Genomic DNA, 23,050 nt, shown 5'->3' on the forward strand with positions numbered 1-23,050 from the left:
AAATAAAAGGCACCAAAAGATCAATATCACAGTAGTTTCAAAGTAAGCAAAAATACCCAAAATCAAGAAACAATTAAGCCAAACAAAGTACTACTTATGATTTGATGACATTGTGGATGAACATGACTTGACAAAACATATATGGATTCAGAAATTAAAAGACTCAAAGAGCATAATATGAACCAAATAAAAGTGCAATAAAGACTCAAATACCTAAAAGAAAAACAGCAACTCAAAGGTGTATGGAATCCTATCACAAATTGCACAAGGATTGTTCAAGATCAATTGAACAAAGTGCACCGATTGGATCTTCCAAATAGCACACCAAATCAAAGTAAAAATTAAAAAACAGCAAGACAATTATGGAAACAAGATGAACAACATGAAATAAAGAAGAACTCAAAATGAAAAAGACCAAGAACTACTCATCTTTGAAGAACCTATGCTCATGATACCAAATGATGGCATATTCATGAAGCTCTTCTTAGAATCATGTGAAAGATGGTGCGGAAGCCATGGTTGTAAATGTGCAAGATCCTCCTAGGAGCTATGGTGATCTTGAAGGTGCATGATATGTATGGAAGTAGGGAGGTTCGGCCAGCCCTATGGTAAGTGAGGAAGATGAAGATTAGAGCCTAGAAACTAGGTAGAAGCAAAGCATGGCACAATGTTGGCAGCATAACTTTACTCTCATTAATCTTGCAAAATACAAGAGATGGCCTTCCCTTTTATAGGCTAATGGGCCGTAAAAGCTAAGCTAATTACACATGAAATGCTTCTCAAATGAAATGGAAATGACTCCACATGGAGCACATGGGCACATGGTCGTCCATGTGAAGCAAATGTTCTAGAAAGTGCACAAAATCTAGGGTAAATCATGTGTAAGACAAGTTTATGCTTTCTAACACTACACTAATTACTAAGGCACCCCTAATGGGCCTCCATGTAACATATACAAGGCCTTCTCATCCCAAACCGTAGCTTGACCTTTGTGAACGTGAATGTGCCTGGTCCTAGACGGTCTAGGCTTCCTCCTAGACGCTCCTTATGTAGCCGCTCCTCATCATGGGCTAGACGCTCTCCTTTTGAAGTCTAGACGCTCCTCATCATGGGCTAGACGCTCCTCACATGGTTCTAGACGGTCTAGACTTGGAGCTTGGCTTTTCATAGTGTGGTGCGCTTGGCCCTCCTCCATCACATCACAATTATGTGAGAGAGAACATAGATTCTTTTAGTAAATCACATTTTTTAAAAATCACATTCTTTTAAAAATAAGATTTTTAAAGATACTATTTTTAAAATATTTTTGTTTTACTTTTAAATATATTTAAAACAAAAGAAATTACAATAATTTATTTGATGATTTTATCATACTAAACAATACAAATATTTTTAGTAATTTTTCTCTTAATAAAGTAAACATATCCGTTAATGAGCACTTAAATTAATAAGTGAACTCGAGTCATCAACGAGATCCTATTCATAGTATCACTTTGAAAACGAAATAATTAAATCCATGATTTAATAATCAGAGCAAAAAAAGGGTAGCACCCCGGATTATGGTTTAACTTTGATTAAAATGCATATAAATAATAGTCTTAAAATCCATGGAAGAGCAAAATACAATATTGAATATTCTATGAAGTCTACAACAATCTACTTTTAGTTATATATATTTTTTTCTTGATTCAATCATTCAACCTGTTTATTTAAATAGTTACAAGTTACAAAAAATGAGAATTGACAACCGTTATTATAGGAACAATATTTGTATTAATTATTTTAGGTCATTGCTTAGACTTGAAAAGGTTGGTTTTGTTGAAATCCTGAATAATCCCATGAATAGAACCAATTACAGCATTCACCGAAACAATGAAGCCCAGAGAAGTTATAAATTGGAGGCAGCACCACCTGAGTGATAGTTTTCTAATCTGTTTCTGGGCAATGTGCATTTGTATGGGAAAAAAGACTACTAGAGGTCCGAACCCAATTGCACCAAGGAGGGAAAGAACCTCACTGAAAAATGGCATTACCATGGCAAGGATTGTGGCCAATATCACAAAAATCGTCCTCCAAACTAACCTAAATAAGTTGAAATGAACCACTACATTGCCCATCATCAATGGATATTCCTTGTTTATGAAATCTGCATGTGGCCACACCATGTTGGCACCCATTTCAACTATACGAAAGAATGGTTGACCCATCACCTGCAACCAAATATTGATTTCAGACACTTTATTGGGGGGCATAAATACTCAACTTTACTTACCTCACTTGTAGAGAAAACATATCCATTTTCCCTTAAAAAGTACTTATTCTAACTTTATCAACATTATAAAAATCATTTCTTCCGCCATTTTATATGTACTTGCAGTTTTCTTTCTTTGATAATCATTTTACCAATTTGGTCCTCATATCTTTCGATTTGACTATATGCTCATTAAATATTACTGGCCAAGTTAACTAATTAAATAAAATTGTATAATTAAATTAAAAAAAATGGGACTAGATTCCTGAAATTTAGTAAGAAGATTAAGAAGTAAATTTTAAACCTAACTCAATTTTATCAACTATTTACATCAGAATATACATTTATGGGTTACACAATAAATCCAACAAAGTCTCCTTTAAAATGATTCCGGTATGATATTAAGAAGGTAGAAAAAATTCAATCAAATCTTATTTATTGAATTATATATTTTCAGTATCTTACTTTTGAGTAGCGAATTTGGACACCTTACCATTAATTATTGGCATGAATATGATAATGATACCCAATCTACAAATTTGAAAAAATCGAACGGAATTAACCCTTTTTGTGAGCATAGAAGGAGACATTGAGACCAAGCAACAGGCAGTTGATTTTGTTGCTCATAAAGAAGAAAAGTAGGATTGATAATATTGTGTATGACATTATGAGAAGTGAGAAATTTGGTAGGATAATCTTATTGTCCAAGAAATGAAGAAGCTTCAAACCTTTAACAGCGGCAAGAACTAGTTGCAAAATCAGAATGTTATTGTCATCCAGTTTAAGACAAATAGGGTATGAAACGTATAAGGAAGCATGGAGGAGGAAGAAGGAAGAAGAAAAATTTTCAAAGGTAGAGGAAGAAGCAGCCATGACCAAAATCAAGAGGTTCTGGATACCACGTAGAGAACAGTGAGGAATAAGGAAACAAAACCAAAAAACTATTATTGATACATATAAGAGAAACAGCAGATAGAAATATTATATAAAAGCAACATAACATAACCAGTTTTAATCTGGTTTTTCTGTTATGCTATCATATTCAACTAAAAAAAATCTAATGACGCGGATTAAAAGCATATCTTTCAATATAATTACGAATCAAAAAAAAAAAATGAGTATCAAAATTTTGAAAGATGAAAAAGAAATTGAAGTTCTGGGAAAATAATGATCCAACCTGATAAGCTCCAATCATGTGTATTACGATGCATCCGTTCCCCAGTGCGACCAACCAGAAGGGTTCGGTAAATCCGGTCAAGATGTTCCCAGGAGTGTTGTCACCAAAAGCAGCATAGCCAAGGCCACTGCACAGCAAGAACAATATTGTCATTGCTGTCAGCCCTAGCACGTTGGCCCTTTTCATTTGTTTATTTTCTGCTGGGTGTGACTTTAATGTGTCCTAAGCAAAAACATAATCCAATAATGGGATTCAGCACTGTGACAATTCGTAATTCCAATTTGCTATAACTACATTACTGGCATCTCTGTACGCTTCAGTTCTTTTCTTAAAACAGGAATGTAAGCACTCCCTCATCTTATTTTAACACTCGTTCTGTGATTGAGATTGGTTGAAATTGATTAAAAACCACAAATGTTAACAAATTTCACTACTCATATTTTCATGATGATTTTCAGTAACCTTCGATCTCTTATAAAAAAAAAAAGTGTTCAATGAGTACCATTATATCATAAATAACAGTAGCGTAAGTGCACGCAAGACCTATGTTTCCCATTGCAGTGAAAACCTTCAAAAGTTTATCTTCTAAAGGTAGTTTGGTTCCGGTAATGCTGGTTGCAGCTCCTTTTCCTGTACACATCCAAATCCAAATTGTAATTACTTTTTTCTCTCTCTAAAATCAAACGAAACAATAAGGAACTAATTCATTATTGAAGGATTAAGGACATATTTCTTGAGTTTCTTCATAACAATTAAAAAAAAATCTCAATAATTTAAAATTAACTTAGGTACAAATTAATTCGTATAAACTCTCTACAACTTTTTTAAAATTTTACTTTTTGTTTATACATAAGTTAATTTAGTTTTTGAAAATTTTATTTCACTTTTTTTTTCTTAAAAATCTTTAGAGGGAAGTCTCCAGACATGCCCTAAATATATAATAGAAGCTCTGAACGAGTGTTGAGAATTCTCTTCCATGCGTACTCTTTGTGACACTATTATTATCGGAACTTCCAAAAACATTAATTAGACTCCTTAATAAGTGTAATTTTGCTTGAAAGGTGACACTAGCCGGACTACACATTTGGGGACGTGATCTCCACTATGTTGAGCCACCAATAGAATGCAAGAAACGACACACAGATAATCTCGTAAACAAAAAGAGACAAACACAAATCATGGACAAGAACAAACACATGGAAATCAAAACTATTGAAGTCGACAGAGTTAAAATGCGGGATCGAGTCCTACCAAAGAAAGTTAGAAAGGATATATGGCCTCAGAGCCTAACAAATTTGCAGAAGAGTTGTCTTTTCTATGAATATAACTGAAAAAATAGACCAGAAGGGGTTGAATTGACCTAAAATGATTTTTGTAATAAAATTGTTAGACGAAGAGGATTAGACGGTATCATCTAATGCTTTGAAAACGTTTCAAAAAAAAATTCGTAAAGTGCTCGTAAAGGAAAGCCAGAGGCTGGTACAGGTGTAAAACAGTGAAACATTTAAATTTTTTATACTGATTAACTCTACACATATTACCTCTAGTTCTTCTTTACAATTGTTAAAACTTGATTACAAGTATTATTGCAACTTACATCAAATACACAAAGTCACTCTTTATTTATTCACAAGATTCAGAAAAAATGTTCTTTAACATTAATTCGCTTCTAATATTCTGAAGTATTTTATTACGACGAGCAAAGAAAAATGGGGTTTCAACCGTTTTCAGAAGGAGCGGACAACCAAACAATACAAGTCAATGAACTGAATCCCATTAATTCTTTGGCTACAACGTAAAGAAGAGTCTTCTGGGTGGGTGAATGAAACAAAAACAGTAAGTGGGAAGAACGCAAGCAATTAAGGTCAGTTTTATCTCAGATTAGTAATTCAGTGTCTGATATGACTATAAACAAATGCAATCGATTATTTTGGTTAAAACATGGAAGTTTAGAAATGATTAGATTATGAGAATGGGAAAAACAGTTAGGTGCTACATGTGGGGACAAAGGAAATGTTATGGTAAACCTAGAAGAATTGGAAAAAAGGGATAGGATTCTAAAATCCCAAAGGGAAGTGGGCGAAAATCTGGGTTATCAATGAGAATTTTATCAATAAATGTGAGAGGGTTCGGGAGTCCTGTGAAGTGGAGGTATATTAAGGATATTATTAGAAAGGACGGTGTCAGAATGGTGTGTTTGTAAGAAGTAAGAATGGTAAATTTCAGTTTAAATAAATGTTGTCAGTTGTGAGGAGATAATGATATTGATTATTTTTACAGTGAACCAACTAATGGGGCAGGGGGCATTCTTACGATTTGGCACAAAAAAAAATTTCAATGTTCTAATCACATAATCAATAGATGGTTCATAGTGTTTTTTGGGTTTTTTAAGGAGAGTAATATTCTTGTTGTTATAGTAAATGTGTATTCTTCGTGTAATCTGCAAATCAAAATGCATATGTGGGAAGATTTAAAAGAGATTAGACAGAAAGAACCTTGTAACTCATGGTGCATATTGGGGGACTTCAATTCCATAAGAAGCGAAGGGGAACGAAAGGGGATTAATCGAGTCAGTGGTAATATGAGAGAAATGCAAGGTTTTAATAATTTCATTGATAGTATGAAGATGGTGGATATACCCTGTATTGGAAGAAAATATACCTGGTATAGACCTAATGGCAAAGCTAAGAGCAGGCTTGACAGGTTTTTAACCACTTTTGAATGGTTGCAACATTGGCCAGGTTGTAAGCAATATGTTTTAGATAGACTAATATATGACCACTGCGCATTGGTGCTAAAATCAAATGTGGCAGATTGGGGAGTGTTAGATATTATTAGATATAATTAGATATTATTTGATATTATGAGATATTATAGATATTGTTAGATATCTCATATTTATGTAATGGGCTTAGCCCATATGTTTCTTTTTCCTATATAAACATAACCCTATGTGTTCAATATACACAAGGGATTTACCCTATTCTTTCTTTTCCTTTAATATGGTATCAGAGCATAAGGTTAGAGTTTAGGGTTTAGGGTTCAATTTTTATTGGTGAATCCACTATTCACTGGAATTTTTCCAGCCACCACCCCTACCTTCGCCGGACCTTCGCCGGACCTTCGCCGGACCTTCGCCGGACCTTCGCCGGACCTTCACCGGAACTTCGCCGGACCTTCGCCGGAGACACCGCCGGAATCGCTGTCGGAGCCTTCATCTTTGTTGCTCCCGCCAATTAACCGGTGACTGGATTTGTCCTTATCTTTTATGGCTTCTTCCGCTTCCGCTGCCACTATGGCTTCTTCTTCCGTCATTATGCCGGATTCATCTATTTATACTAATTACGTCAATGTTCATCTTTCCATTGACAAATTGGATGGAACCAATTATGACACTTGGGCATCAGATATTAAATTATGGCTTAAGAGTCAAGGTTATGTTGATCATCTTACTCATCCTACTCTTGCTGAAAATGAGGTTGTTCGTTGGTCGAAAATTGATGCTCAATTATGCATTGTTATCAAATCGACCATTCACTCATCTTTAAAACAAATTTTTCGTACCTATGAAACATGTTCAGAAGTTTGGGAACAAGCAAAATTATTATACACCAATGATACTCAACGTCTTTATGGTGTGTGTCAAAATCTTCTCACAATTATTGCTCCCAAACGTCTTGATGGTACAATGGCAGAATATCTAGGTAAACACACCGCTGATATAACGTCTCATGTTGATGACTCTTCTGCTTTAGTATCTCAGCATAATGATCGTACTCGCGCTCACAAGCCGGGCAAAGGGCGTCACAAGTGTGACCATTGTGGCAAACTTGGCCACAAAATTGACAGATGTTATGCCTTACATGGTCGTCCTCCTAGATCTGTTGCGGTTGCTCAAATTACCCCTGTGCAACCTTCTACCATGGACCATACTTCAATTGATACCCCAAGCCAGCCTGCTATTTTCAATGAATTTCTTAAATGGTATGAGGATCGTCAGAACCCTAGTTCCACGGCTTCTGTTGCACATTCAGGTACATCTTTTGTTGGCCTCACTCACTCCACTTCCCATGGCCCTTGGGTTCTAGATTCAGGTGCCACTGATCACATTACTGGTAATAAATCTTTTTTCTCTTCCCTATCTACTACGGGTTATTTACCTTCAGTTACCATGGCCAATGGATATAAGGTACCATCACATGGTGTTGGTACTATTAATCTTTTTTCATCTTTATCTATTGATAATGTTCTTTATGTCCCTGGGTCTCCATTTAACTTATTATCCATTAGTCGTCTCACTCGTTCCCTTGACTGTGTTATTTCTTTTACCAAAGATTCTGTTACTTTACAGGACCGGAGTTCGGGACGGATGATTGGCACCGGATGTGAGTCTCATGGACTTTATCAACTACAGATCTCTGCACATGTTGGCGCAATTATGGATTCTCCATCTCTCATTCATGCTCGGTTGGGTCATCCTAGTCTTGCCAAGATGCAACAGCTTGTTCCATGTTTGTCTAATGTGTCTACTTTATCGTGTGAGTCGTGTCAGTTAGGGAAACACATTCGTAGTTCTTTTCCTCGTAGTGTCTCACAACGTGCTTCATCTCCTTTTGCCTTAGTTCACTCTGACATTTGGGGACCAAGTCGTATTAAGTCTAATTTAGGATTTCAGTATTTTGTTACTTTTATTGATGATTATTCAAGATGTACTTGGGTATTTTTAATGAAAAACCGTTCTGAGTTGTTTTCTATATTTCAAATATTTTACAATGAAATTAAAAATCAATTTGGAATTTCCATCCGAATTTTGCGCAGTGATAATGGACGTGAGTATCTTTCTCATTCTTTTAAAAATTTTATGGCTTCTCATGGTATTCTTCATCAAACTTCATGTGCTTATACACCTCAACAAAATGGGGTAGCTGAGCGCAAGAATAGACATCTTGTTGAAACAACTCGTACTATTTTAATCCATGGTGATGTTCCTCAGCGTTTTTGGGGTGATGCCGTTCTTAGTGCATGTTATCTCATTAATCGCATGCCATCTTCAGTTTTAGATAACAAAATTCCTCATTCTATTTTATTTCCACATGACCCTCTCCACTCTTTACCTCCCAAAGTTTTTGGGTCCACATGTTTTGTTCATAATTTTAGTCCTGGTCTTGATAAATTATCTCCTAAGTCACACAAATGTGTCTTTTTAGGGTTCACTAGATCACAAAAAGGATATAAATGTTTCTCACCGTCTTTAAACCGTTATTTTATTTCAGCAGATGTCACCTTCAGTGAATCTTCCCTTTACTTTAAGTCTTGTCCTTCTCCTTCAATTTCTTCATCTAATCAAGTTAATATTCCTCTTGTTGTGCCTAGTGCACCTAACAATTCACCACCGCCGCCAACTCTTCAGGTGTATAGTCGTCGTCAACCGTCTCATCGTCCATCAGCAGACTCTATTCTGGTGCCAACACCTCATCCCCCTCCGGCTCCTATAGTTGAACCTCCGACTGTTGAACCTGATCTTCCTATTGCTATTCGTAAAGGTATACGTTCTACTCGTAATCCCTCTCCACATTATACTGCTTTGAGTTACCATAGACTATCTCAACCCTTTTATACCTGCCTTTCGTCTATTTCTTCTGTATCCATTCCAAAATCTGTAGGTGATGCCTTAGCCCATCCTGGTTGGCGTCAGGCCATGCTTGATGAAATGAATGCGCTTCAGAATAATGGAACTTGGGAACTTGTTCCTTTACCATCTAGGAAATCTGTTGTTGGTTGCAGGTGGATTTTTGCTATCAAAGTTGGTCCTGATGGTACTATTGATCGTCTCAAAGCTCGTCTTGTGGCTAAGGGTTATACCCAAATTTTTGGTTTAGACTATGGTGATACTTTTTCTCCAGTAGCAAAGATGGCCTCTGTTCGCTTATTCATAGCTATGGCTGCTCTTCAACAATGGCCTCTTTATCAACTGGATGTTAAAAATGCTTTTCTTAATGGGGATTTGCAGGAAGAAATTTATATGGAGCAACCTCCCGGTTTTGTTGCTCAGGGGGAGTCTTCTGGATTGGTATGTCGTCTTCGCAAATCCTTATATGGCCTCAAGCAGTCTCCTAGGGCTTGGTTTGGAAAATTTAGCAATGTTGTTCAACAATTTGGTATGACTCGCAGTGAAGGCGATCATTCAGTTTTTTATCGTCACTCGAGTGCTGGGTGTATCTATCTTGTAGTATATGTTGATGACATTGTTCTTACCGGCAGTGATCACCATGGCATCTCACAAGTAAAACAACACCTTTGTCAACACTTTCAGACCAAAGATCTTGGCAAACTCAGATATTTCTTGGGGATTGAGGTAGCACAATCCAATACTGGTATTGTTATCTCTCAAAGAAAATACGCATTAGATATTTTGGAGGAAATTGGGTTGATGAATTCGAAATCTGTTGATACTCCCATGGATCCCAACGTCAAGCTTCTACCCAATCAGGGGGAGCCTCTTTCAGATCCTGAGAAGTACAGGAGATTAGTTGGAAGATTGAACTATCTCACTGTTACTCGTCCTGATATTTCCTTTGCAGTCAGTGTGGTGAGTCAATTTCTTAATTCTCCATGTGAAGATCATTGGAATGCAGTCATTCGTATAGTGAAGTACATTAAAGGCTCTCCTGGAAAAGGTTTGTTATATGGTCATAATAACCATACCAAAGTCGTTTGTTATTCAGATGCTGATTGGGCAGGATCTCCATCTGATAGAAGGTCAACTTCTGGTTATTGTGTCTCCATTGGTGATAACTTGATCTCTTGGAAGAGCAAGAAACAAAGTGTTGTGGCAAGATCTAGTGCAGAAGCAGAATATAGAGCTATGGCCTCGGCTACTTGTGAGCTTATTTGGCTTAAACAGTTACTTAAAGAATTGCAATTTGGAGAGGTTACTCAAATGACACTGATATGTGATAATCAGGCTGCTCTTCATATTAGCTCAAATCCAGTTTTTCATGAAAGGACAAAACATATTGAGATTGATTGTCATTTCATTCGAGAAAAGATTATATCAGGAGATATCAAGACTGAGTTTGTTAATTCAAATAATCAATTAGCAGATATTTTTACTAAACCCTTACGAGGACCTAGGATTGATTACATTTGTAACAAGCTGGGTACATATGATCTATATGCACCAGCTTGAGGGGGAGTGTTAGATATTATTAGATATAATTAGATATTATTTGATATTATGAGATATTATAGATATTGTTAGATATCTCATATTTATGTAATGGGCTTAGCCCATATGTTTCTTTTTCCTATATAAACATAACCCTATGTGTTCAATATATGACCACTGCGCATTGGTGCTAAAATCAAATGTGGCAGATTGGGGAGCAACTCTGGCAGGAAGATAAGGAGTTTGACAATTTTGTTAAAAGCAAATGGGAAAGTTACTTGGTGCAGGGCAACGCAATCGTAGTGTTAAAAGAGAAATTGAAAATGCTAAAGAGTGACCTGAAAGGATGGAATAAAGATGTTTTTGGGTATACTGATAAGATAAAACTTGATATCTTGAGGAAAATACAAGAGCTATATATAAGAGATGATGTAAACGCCATGGATGAGAACAAGATCAAGGAAATAAGAGAACTTTTGAGCCAATTACAGGATATCAATGTGAGGAACGAATCTTTATTACAACAAAAGTCAAGAGCACTATGAATCAAGCAGGGGGATTCCAACTCAAAATACTTTCATGCGTCAATTAAATGGAGGAGGTTAAGGAATGAGATAAAAGGAGTACATTGTCATAACTCTGGCAACTGGGTGGAAGAGCCAAATACGGTAAAGGAGTTGGTTACAGAGTTCTACAAGAAAAAGATGTCGGCTATAAAGGATATTGGAGTAAGGTTGGATAATGTTGAATTTAAGGAGATATCAGAATCTGATAACAGATTCTTGACTGATCCTTTTGACGAAAAAGAAATTAAGGATGCCATTTGGAATTGCGATAGTCATAAAAGCCCCGGTGCAGACGGAGTAACTTTCAGTTTCATTAAAAAGTACTGGGGTTTACTAAATAAGGATGTGTTGGGTGCAGTGAACACTTTCACAAAGAGGGGAAAATCCCGAAGGGTTGTAATGCTTCATTCTTAACGTTGATCCCAAAGTCTAAGAATCCTCAATCTCTTGAAGAGTATAGACCCATCTCACTCGTAAGTTGTATGTACAAGATTCTGACCAAAGTGTTATCTAATAGGATTAAAAAAGTTATTGAGAAGGTGATAAATGGATCACAATCGGTTTTTTTGTCCAATAGAGGATTATTAGACAGTGTCCTCGTAGTGAATGAGGTTTTGGATGATTTGAAAAGGAGGAAAAGCGGGACGATTGTGAAACTTTATTTCGAGAAGGCGTATGACTCGATGAGTTGGGAGTTCTTATTTTACATGATGGGAAGATTAGGGTTTTACGAAAAATGGATACAGTGGATTAGAGCATGCCTTGAATCAGTTACCGTCTCGATTTTGGTAAATGGTAGCCCGACAAAAGAATTCAAACCTTCTAGAGGCATTAGACAGGGGGATCCGATGGCACCATTTTTGTTTCTGATTGTAGCACAAGGACTGGTAGGGCTAGTAAAACAAGCGACAAGAAAAAACTTGTTTTCTGAAACAAAAGTCGGGGATAAAAAGGTAGATGTGAATCTACTCCAATTTGCAGATGACACCCTTTTTGTATGCGAATCAAAAGTGCAGAATATCATGTTCATTAAGGCTATATTAAGATGTTTTGAATTAAGCTCTGGCCTTAGAGTTAACTTCCATAAAAGCAAAATTGGTACAATTGGAGTAGATAGGTATGAGGTGAAAATGTACTCGAAAATACTTCATTGCAGTCTAATGGATATACCCTTTACATACTTAGGACTAACTATTGGTGGTAATCCATCAAGGTGTTGCTTTTGGGAGTCAGTGCTATCGAAGATAAGAAAGAAACTTTCGGTATGGAAGGGGAGGAACCTGTCATTTGCGGGGAGAGTTTGTCTTATAAAATCTGTCATTAATGTCATACCACTATTCTTTCTATCCTTTTTTAAAGCCCCAATTGGAGTGTGTAAGGAGATCACAAAATTACAAAGAAAGTTTTTGTGGGGGTGGGGAGCGAAAGGGAGAAAAATCGCTTGGACTAGCTGGGAGAACATTTGTAAAGCAAAAAAGTAGGGTGGACTAGGTATTAGGCGCATTGATTTGTTCAATAAGGCACTCTTGGCTAAAATGGTTATGGAGAATGGGTTCCCCAGAGATTGGACTTTGGAAGGATGTTCTCGAATCAAAGTATGGTCCGCGGAGGCTGACAAACTCACCTGAACCGAAACGAAACAGGAATACATCTAGATGGTGGAATGATTTATCCAAAGTCAGTCTTTTAGACCAAGGCGACAACTGGTTCAATTCGATATGGTCTGGAAAGTTGGATCTGGGGAGAAGGTCAAATTTTGGGAAGATGAATGGCTAGCCAATGGTCAACTCAAAGAAAGATATGAAAGAATATATAATAACTCTGAGCTTAAGGACAAGTCTATTGGTAGTTTCGGAAGATGATCTACAGAAGGGTGGGAGTGGAAATTTAGTTGGAGAAGAGAATGGTTTGAGTGGGAAAAAACTATGGTAGAGAATTTTATGGCAATTATATCACAGGTGTCACTACACCCAGATAAAGAGGATTTACGGATATGGAACGACCCTCCATCATACACTTTCTCGCTAAAATTTGCTTATAATAAGTTAGTAAATCACAGATTTGGGGGTATCGGTGGTGTTTGAACATCTTTGGAATTTAAAGGTTATGCCTTCAACTCTGTTTTATGTGTGGAGGGCCCTTTCGAATAGGATAGCAACTAAACAGAATCTGCACAAAAGGGGTGTCACATCGGGGGATACTTTATGCGTTTTTTGTGGGAGGGAGGAGGAGACAACTTCACACATCCTTGTTTCATGGAAGGAATCAATTAAAGTATGGAATATGTGCTTTAGCTGGATGGGGATTAGTTCGGTGAATCATAATGAGTTGATTTATCATTTCGAACAATTCTCTTGCATATGCTTAAATCAAGAAGGCAATAGGTTATGGAAAAGCCTTTGGGTCTCAGTATTATGGTGTATATGGAAGCATAGAAACAAGGTTATTTTTAACCAAGCAAAGATAGATGCAGAGAAAATTTTTACTTTGGCACAAGTACAATCATGGGTATGGATGAAACATAAAGAAAGGAAAGTTAAATTTTTTTTTCTGATTGGATTTTATCACCTTTAACCTGTATTAATATAACAATAAAATAAGATTAGATTGTAGAAACCTGTGTAACTAATTTATTTTCAATATTCAATGTATGAAAGGCTGGATTGTATCAATAATTATAGTATGAATTACTCACAATCATTGTTATGGCATGTATTGTATCTTTGAAGTAGTTGAGTTGAGAGGTGTGGAAGGTAGTGTTTCTCGATGCAGGTAAAGCTGGAGGGGAGCAGTGAATAACATGTATCAGAGGTGAATGCATAGGGAAAGAACTTGGAAGGTATACGCTGATCCTACTATTGCTGGAAGGATATGGCACAGGGAGAAAGTTTAAAGAGCCAATTAAAAGGTAGAATGCCACTGTTTGTGCTGGTCAAAGAAGGCTGAAATTGATTTAATGAGTAGATGAGGAAGCCAAGTTAAGGCTTTACTCAGTATTTATAAAGAATATGAATCCACACAAAAAAGGGGGCAATAGAGAAGTTTTAGTAGCTGTCAGTTAGCGAGAATAATGGACTGTACTGGTGCTGTGATGATGGAAATTGGAAGACTGAAGGGTGGGGTTGGGACGGATTTTTTGGGCAGCAAGTGCCAGTCTTTGTATGTCGCTTTAGCTGCCAGCACCTATAGAGTAAGAAAACAATGTTGTTAAGGAAGCATGAGAGTTGGAAACTGGTCCTAAAAGAAGCAGCTTTGGCACTTCTAAAGCTGGTATTAATTAGAGATGTTTCATTGATTTGGGGATAGCTTCGGGGATGAAAATTGTTGTTTAGGTGTGATGACCTTTTGCTTGAGATACATGTTTTAATCTTTTGAGCAGGCAAGCTTTCTTAGGCGCTTATGCAGGGAGTTGTGGTACTGATGTAAACTGTTTTGGATTTTCTTTTTTTTTATTTAGCAACATGTTATTTGTATAAGGTTAAGACATCCTAAAATATTCCCTTTTAACTAATTTTACTTTTTATTGAAAAAAATAGTGTCAGTCATAATTACAACAAAATGATAATACTTCTATCAGTCCCAAGTATTCTATTTGTCAATCTTGATTTTCGCTACATCGGAACCACCAACGTAATGCAAGCAACAATACATTGATAATCTCATAAAAAAAAATACTATAAAAAAATCATTAATAATAATAAAAATTTATAGATAAAATATAATTAATCATTGACTAAATTAGATAATATTTTTGAAAAAAAAATTATCAAAATTTTAATTACTACCTATTTTATATTTTAAATTAGACTCTATAAATCTTTTAAAAACTAATTTAAAATCTACTAATATTTTAGATATTGCTATATATATGTATATCATTTAATAGGTTTAATTTATAAGGAAAATAACTTTGCATTAACTTTAGATTCCAAAGAATTAGCTAATGAAATGGATATAGAGCCTATTGTGTTTGGACAAGAATTTAAACGCTTAATTCATTTTCATAGAAAATTTAAAATATTTTATAACAAAATATGTTGTTTTGTTTAGGAAGTAAGACTTTGAAGTTTTTTATATTTTTAAATTTGTGCATTATCTTTTCATATTATCTTCCCAATTCAATTTTAGTTGAATTTTTTTTATTCTCAATTCAATTTTAGTTGGATATTTTTATTCATTTTGAGAAGAGATGTTTTTTTTATTTAGATTGTTACGACTAGTTTTATTGTTTTTGTCACAAACCACTGTTATTTTGTTTTGGACATTAGCCAGAATTTTTTCAATGTTAGATAGATTATTCTTTTGCAGATGTAAACTAGATTTGTTTGATTTGCGTAGATTTTTTTTGTATGTGAACAGTGACTATTTTTGTCACCGAAACTAGGATTATTTTTCTAATGCTAGGAAGAAAAATTTTCAACGAACATTAGTTGGGATTTTTATTCCTAATGTAGACTGAGATAACTTTTCAGTTGATATTGATAAAACAATAAAAAAATAATCCTGATCAATATAAGTGTAAATAATTATGGTTAATATCAACAAAAAGAACAATTTTGACTGACATGTATAAAAAAAAGCTTCATCAGTCAAATGAAAAAAATCTTGACCAATTTTAACGAAAAAAGTAACATCAAAGATTGACTAAAATGATATCATCAATTTGAATATTTTTTAATTATTAATAATTGTTGATATTTAAATAAATTTTTTATATATATAGTGGTAATTGAACTACTTTATGTAAATAAAAATTAATAAATTTGAATTCTCTTATCCAAGTAAAATATTTGAAAACAAAATAATTTGAAATGAGAGAAATTCAAATTTAATGCATTTAAATGTTCAACCAATTTTTAATGCAAACAAGAATAAGTTTAATGAAAAATGAAAAATTCATAAAAATGACATTCTGATGAAAGTGTTAATGATGAGATTACATATTCAATTGGAGATATTTTTCGTATTTAATGTTTATATATATAAAGTAGATCTGTCTATTTCTTCAATTGAGACTCGATTTATATAATTCTTCTTATATGGAAACAATTATGGATTTTTATTTGAATCCAAAAAAATTAAAACAAGTGAAAATGAATTAAAAAATATTATATTAATTTTGAATTTTTTTTATAAGATTTAGTGAACATTTTAATATTAACGGTCATGATTTATTTTAAGAAATAAAATTGTTGAGAAGAGTTTTAAAAGAATTTAATACTCTAATAAAAATATTAAATTGCATAATTTTTTTATTCTTTTCCAAATGCATGTATGGCTTATAGAATCCTATTAACATACCCATAATTGCTATTCTTGAAAGAATTTTTTTACAGTTAAAATTACTTAAATGTCATTTAAGACTGATGATGTTTACAAGGATTATAGAATACTATTAACAGTACCCATAACAAATTGCTATTCTTGGAAGGGTTTGTTTAAAGTTAAAATTACTTAAACCTTATTTAAGCGCAATAATGTTACAAGATATATTAAATGGATTAGCAATTTTATCTATTGATAATGAAATATTAGAATTATTTTATTACAAAACATTAATAAATAGTTTTGCTGCTAAAAAGGTCGAAAATTAATATAAAGAAGAATAATAATAAATTTGTCTAAAAATTTTGCGCCTCAACAAATCTCTATACACGACTCTACCCTATGTGAAGAAAGGTAAACAAACGGTCATTCATGTCTGCGCGGAAACATAACAAACAAAGGAAGGTGGAAAAAGTATAAAAAGATAAAAGAAACTAAAAGGTTAAGGAAAATTGCTTTATGTATTTAACTTGCAATCATAAATAGATTTGTGTGGTATAATTAATTATATTTGAAGACAAAACTAATTAATATAAATATTTTATTAATATTTATACACATAAAGTATATTTTATATGATTATGTTATTATATATTGGTTATTATTTTTTAATATAATTGATAATATTATTAATATTTTGTTTATATTTATGTTTTTATTATAATAAAAATAAAATATTAAAATATAAATATTAAAATAATAATAAAACAAATTAATTTAAACTGTGATACTTTGATAACTAACTTATTTTAATTTGTTATTCTAAATTTTTTTCTCGATTAAGATTTTATGATGATTTTTTATTTAATTTTAAATTAATTTTCATTTTAATTTATATGTTTTTAAATTACCTTGTTCCATTAATTTATTTTATAAAATTAGGGATATTATAAACGAGTGGAAAATTCTTTTATAAACGAGTATCCAAGAGACATTCTATAACTCGAAGCGTAATTAAACATTTCTTAATATTGAATTATATCTTTTTTAAATGCAAAAGTACTTGGATAGTTTCTAAATATATCAATTTAAAAAAAATCTTTCACATTACAATCACTCTAAACTTTCCATTCATTTATCTTTATTTTTCTCTCGTTTTTTCTTAATCTAAATACTAGTTACTTTCTACTTATCTTTGTTTTCTACTCTTTTTTTTAATATAAATAACTTCACTTTCCTCTTTCTTTCTTTTTCTTTCATTTTTTTTTTTTTCACTTACTCAATTTTCATTCTCTAATAAAAGCGAAGGGCAAGAGAAAAAAAATTCACATTCCACACATGACATGATAGACACGCGTAACCACATCCACAACACCCATATTCTTATCTATTTCTCTTTTCAACCATCACAATATAGCTAAAGTCACCTAATCACGTGGCTGGCGTAAATTGCCGTATACATATACATTTAGGAGTTTTAGTTTATCTTAAAAGAAATTGTCATTGAAAGTATCCAAAAAATATTAGTTTATTTTCAAAAGAAATTATTCATAACCATCTCATTTAAATTCTTAATTAATCTTTAATTTTTTTAATAATAACATTTTAGTAAAAATATTATCAATGTTCTTAAAATATATACATTATCTTGACCTATGAATAACTAAAATGAAGGGAAGAACTCACATAACGAAAATGAAAAACTAAAACAGATAGTTGTGTAAGTAATGGTGAAAAGTTAAAAGCACTTACCTGAGAGGACGACCGAGAGACATAGCCCACTACCAATGAATACATAACCAAAAGAGGTGATGGCAGCAGCAGTTGAGAGCCATGTAAGCTCGTGAAAGTTTGGAATCTGAGACAAGAAAATTTGCAAAATGCCAAAACCGATCATGAAGGGATTATTCGAAAACTTGCAGGAAGCTGCATTTCCTGCTCTGTGGAAACAAATTGCTTTCCTTATTGCCCTGCCATATCACACTCATCGTCATAAACCATACGACATAAAAAGGTTAAATAATCTGTATTCAAGAGTTTTAAATTTTATAGTTAATAGTTGTATTCTAAATGATTAATTCAAAATTCTATTAATAGCATCTCCGGAGTTGCTTACAAGTTAGGATCTCATTAAAATAACATTTTGATTGATAAGTAATTTTGTATTCCAATTATGATTCACAAATAATATCATACTAAATGATAAGTATGGAAGAAGTTAGACGCGGTAATCTCATTTGCATTTTTGTAATAAATAAATTCTTAAATAAGCTTTAATTATATTACGCACACCAAGCTTGTGGAAGAAGTTATTGTGTAGCCGACGGTGATCCCAGCGAGCTTGGTATATTGAACCAATCCACAAAGCACATGCATTGTTCCACCTATTACCAAAATAGCAAGACCAAATTAATCAATGGAAACAGACTACGAACAAATGAAAAAAAGAATTCAATCACAGTATCTACACTTATAATTATTGTTGTTATAATCGAGAGGAATTGAGACCTTAAGTTAAGTTAGAGGGAAAATTACAACCAATAGATATTACCAAAATTTCTACAATTTAAAGTTAACATGTTTAATAGATAAGAAAAATTTAAATATTTAATAGATAAGACAAAAAATATTGGTGTGAAAGAAATAAAAATAATAATAATAATTGACGTATAAAATTATTAGAAAGAAATACATTTGGCATATCTGACAAAAAAACTGGATGTTAATTATTTATTTGTCATAAGAACTAACCTGATGCATAGAACACCCTTAAAAAACATGAAACATGTACACATATAAAGATAATGATTTAGTTATAACAGATTCATATATACACCAATAATTTTTAATTGAAGGCGGAGATATCAATACATGTTCAAGTAGCAAATAGAAATAAAAAATCACTTAAACCATAACTTAGTATTGTAACATCTATTTCACTTTTCTGTTATAGTCACAAGTTTGCTCGTGAAGGAAAAAGGACATTAAAAAGTATTTCACCAGGTCCATTCATCATCAATCGATGACAAAATGTTCTGGTTAAAGGTATGAAGACCCCAAGCTACAATATTTAATTTCTATGGCTCTTATTTACATTTTCCTATTTGTCCCGTGATCAATAAAAAGTTATGGTCATAATCGCTTTTTCCTACTTGATGGTATAAATGAAGTCTTGTTCAAGGTACAGGTTCATCCATTATTTATTAATGGATACATTTAGAATAATGTAATTACCAAGATTTATTATTAAATGTAACATAATTACCTAGATAATATCATCAAGTTTTCTATTATGATTTAGGTACTTGGGTGACTACTTATAAGTTACAACCCCAGTCTAACATATGATAAGATTAATGAGATCGAAAATAGGTTTAGCAAGTGATCTTTGGTGAAATTTTTATCTTAATTATATATATTTATTTAAAGCTAATTCTAAGACCTTTAGTCTCCACAACAGTTTCATTCGGACCCAAGTAGCAGACATCATAATTGTTAGATTATAATTCTGCTGACTTTACTCCAATAAATATTTCAAATAATAAAGTTATAATTATTGATTAAAAAGAAAGTAAATTTAACAATTCAATAACTTCTTATATGTGAATATGTGTATGTTCACCACAACAACATTTTTCAATCATGTAAAAGGGCAACTATTTTGACTCTTAACTTAGCAGAGTTGCAATGTAGCTCTGATGTTTTCCACTTTTAGGGTATATTAGTTGTCAATACTTCTCACAGTAAAGATGTATCTTACAAACTAATCGGTAGCAGTGATTAGAAGAAAAAAATCATTAGAATAATGAAATTATGGAAGTTGAGAATACCTAAGTAAGCCTTGACAGCCTGCATATAAGTATAATTTCTCTGGCCAGTGACAGGGTCTGGATATCTGTAACAATCGGCTACAAGACTGTAAGTGAAAATGGAGATAGCTGAAAAGGTGATGATACTTCCTATGCCTGCTATCCATCCTAGCTGTGCCATGGCCCATGCAAGAGCCAGCACCCCTGCCCCTACCACCACAGTTATAATGTGTGTGCTTGCCGTCAACACATTCCCTGCAAACAGAACACAAACATAATATATGCTCTTTTAGCTTCATCTGGATTTGAATGTTTTATTTCTTAGGAAAAGAATGTCTGATAACTGGTTAAGTATACAAATGCACAAAATGAATCTCACTTCTCTAAAATAAGTACCTCAATTAAGAAGATAAAGGAACTAATTTCCATTCTTGATGATGAAATCAACTATTGATAGTATCTACATGTTTAACAAATCATAACATCAACTAACAATTTTCTTAACAAAGATAAGTTATTTTATTGAAAACTTCATATGAACTCGACATAACTGTGACAGAATACACAACAGAGATTTGCAAACCTCAAGTTTACATCAGGTTGATTGGGCCTAAACGGGCACTACAGTATATTTTACTTCTAAAGTGAGTTGAGCGATAGTTAACTCAACTTTGAAGATCCAAATCTACAAAAGATACTCAGTTTTAACCGTTTCAGTTTTGGTCTTTCATGTTATAATTGAGTTAATACGCATTCTTGAAATTGGTAACTTGTTTTAACTTTTGTATCATTAAAATTCTCTCTCGGAGCGTCAACCAGTTGATGAAGTTGCTCTCACTTAAATATGAACTGAAAAACTTATTAATACGCTACTACAATCAAGTCTTTCAGAGAGCCTAAGGACTTAAAAACACTGATTTAGATATTAAATCTAAATATTATAGCGTTCAGAACTGAAATCAATACAAATTCAGAGATGAAATTGAAGATTCGAGGTAGTTAGAAAGAAAACGAACCGGTTCTTCTGATTCTGCCATCGTCGTCCGGTTCCAGTTCGATGAGAGGTTTGACGCTATCCATTGAGATCCCCTTTTCGTTCCGTCAGGTATCAACACTTCGAGAACGATGCACCATTTGAGTTCCCCGTTTTTTCAATAATCTGATAAATATGATATCTTCTCTAATATGATAAGAAAGGAATATTATTTATATGCATAGGAAATTTTAAATTCTATTAGATTAGATTCAAACAGAGCGTACCCAAAGCAACGTTTACTTATCACTGCGAAGATTTTTCTCGGTTTAAATTCTTTTACACCCTTAATTATTAAAAATATTTCGTATAACTTTTCATATAATTATTTTAATAATTAATAAATTCATAACTAAAAAAGAAAATATATTGTTAGACTTCTATGTGTTATTTATTTTAAAATATAATAATAAATCGGTGAGAAAATGTAATATTAGTTAAGCATGTGAGATATGTTTTCACAAGTATTTTAACTTGAGAAAAATAGAAAACAAAAAATAAATGTTTTTAATAAATTAGAATGAACTTACGTATAAATTAAAAAAATTATGTTAAAACAAATATAATTATCGTACAAAATATTTTATATGTATGTTGATTTTAGCAAATAATTTTTTATTTTTCTTAAAAGAGTAATTTATATAAAAGATTAAAAACAATAATAATTGGAGAAGAAAGTATTCATATTTTAATAAGAAACAAATCACCCTCGTGGAAAATATCAGTTATGGTAGTCTTCAAGCTGTTAATATATATTTTGTTTTTAAGGATGTAAAGAGTTTATAAATTATAACTGTACACACGTTTATAACATATTTTAAAAAATAATTTAATTGCTATGTCATACAAAATAATTTAATTAGTTTTGTACTAAAAATATTAAAAAATATTAATAATATAATATTCATTTGAGATAATTGAGTCTACATCATTTTGGAATTATTTTAAAATTGATGTATGATAAAATGAAAATCATTTCAATATTTGATAACTGATTGGTCAGTCCATTATTTGGTAACCATATTAGATATTTTGCTAGGTTTTTTTTAAAGTTTATAAATATAGTTTTATTTTCTAAATTTTTAATGACTTGAGCATTGAAGAATATCTTGTAGGTGGATTATCATTCGGTCTTCATCATCAGAGCTCGACAACCCTCTCACGAAGAGATCAACTCGTCTAACAGCTCGGTATCAATCTCAAACGATTCTAGCTTAGATCTGGTAAGAACATTTGATGTCCACCATAGAGTTTCGATAAAACCTCAAACGATTCTAGCTCAGATCTGGTAAGAACATTTGGTGCCCACCATGGAGTTCCAATAAAACTATTCTCGGACCACAACTCTTATGGTACTCACTAGAACTCAAACCATCACATCAACATCATCACATCGTGGGATGGATCCATCTTCTCTTAAAACTCTCAAAACTCATATAGAGGGGAGAACGTCTAACACAAAGAGGGAGTGGAGAGTGTCTAAAGTGAGGAGAGGAAGCATCTAGTGAGAGCATGGGGAAGAGTTTAATGCGAGGAAGGGGAGCCTCTAACGCAAGGAGGGGGGAGCATCTAACTGGATGGGGGTGGGGAGCATCTAATGTGAGGGGGGACTATCTAAGGTGAGCATGGGGGAGCGTCTAGTGCGAGGAGATGATAAATGTTTAATTATAGTAATTATTATAGATGAAAAGACATGTAATTTAGGTAAAATATATATGTACAAATGTTAGTAAGAATCATGCCAAAATCCTCTAACAAGCAAAAAAGGATGGAGCAACAAA

General features: G+C 33.0%; 1 protein-coding gene across 2 annotated transcripts; it reads right to left on the bottom strand.

Moving 5' to 3' along the window:
- Positions 1-1,643: 1,643 nt before the first annotated feature.
- On the bottom strand, positions 1,644-21,514 carry LOC137813562 (amino acid permease 8). Of its 2 annotated transcripts, none has more exons than XR_016519544.1 (7): positions 21,253-21,478; positions 20,258-20,491; positions 18,718-18,811; positions 18,180-18,397; positions 3,972-4,058; positions 3,429-3,650; positions 1,644-2,210 (listed from the first exon to the last, which is right to left on the bottom strand). XR_016519544.1 is itself a non-coding variant. In XM_068615895.2 (7 exons), the coding sequence occupies exons 1-7, from the start codon at positions 21,314-21,316 to the stop codon at positions 1,788-1,790; spliced, it is 1,383 nt and encodes a 460-aa protein (XP_068471996.2). In that variant the 5' UTR covers positions 21,317-21,514; the 3' UTR covers positions 1,644-1,787. The 2 variants fall into 2 exon arrangements, 1 of the variants encoding a protein (XP_068471996.2); XM_068615895.2 differs by having other exon boundaries at positions 3,931-4,058; positions 21,253-21,514.
- Between the last annotated feature and the right edge of the window lie 1,536 nt (positions 21,515-23,050).

The sequence above is a fragment of the Phaseolus vulgaris genome, chromosome 1, assembly GCF_051622355.1.
Source record: "Phaseolus vulgaris cultivar YP4 chromosome 1, ASM5162235v1, whole genome shotgun sequence".
Lineage (NCBI taxonomy): Eukaryota > Viridiplantae > Streptophyta > Magnoliopsida > Fabales > Fabaceae > Phaseolus > Phaseolus vulgaris.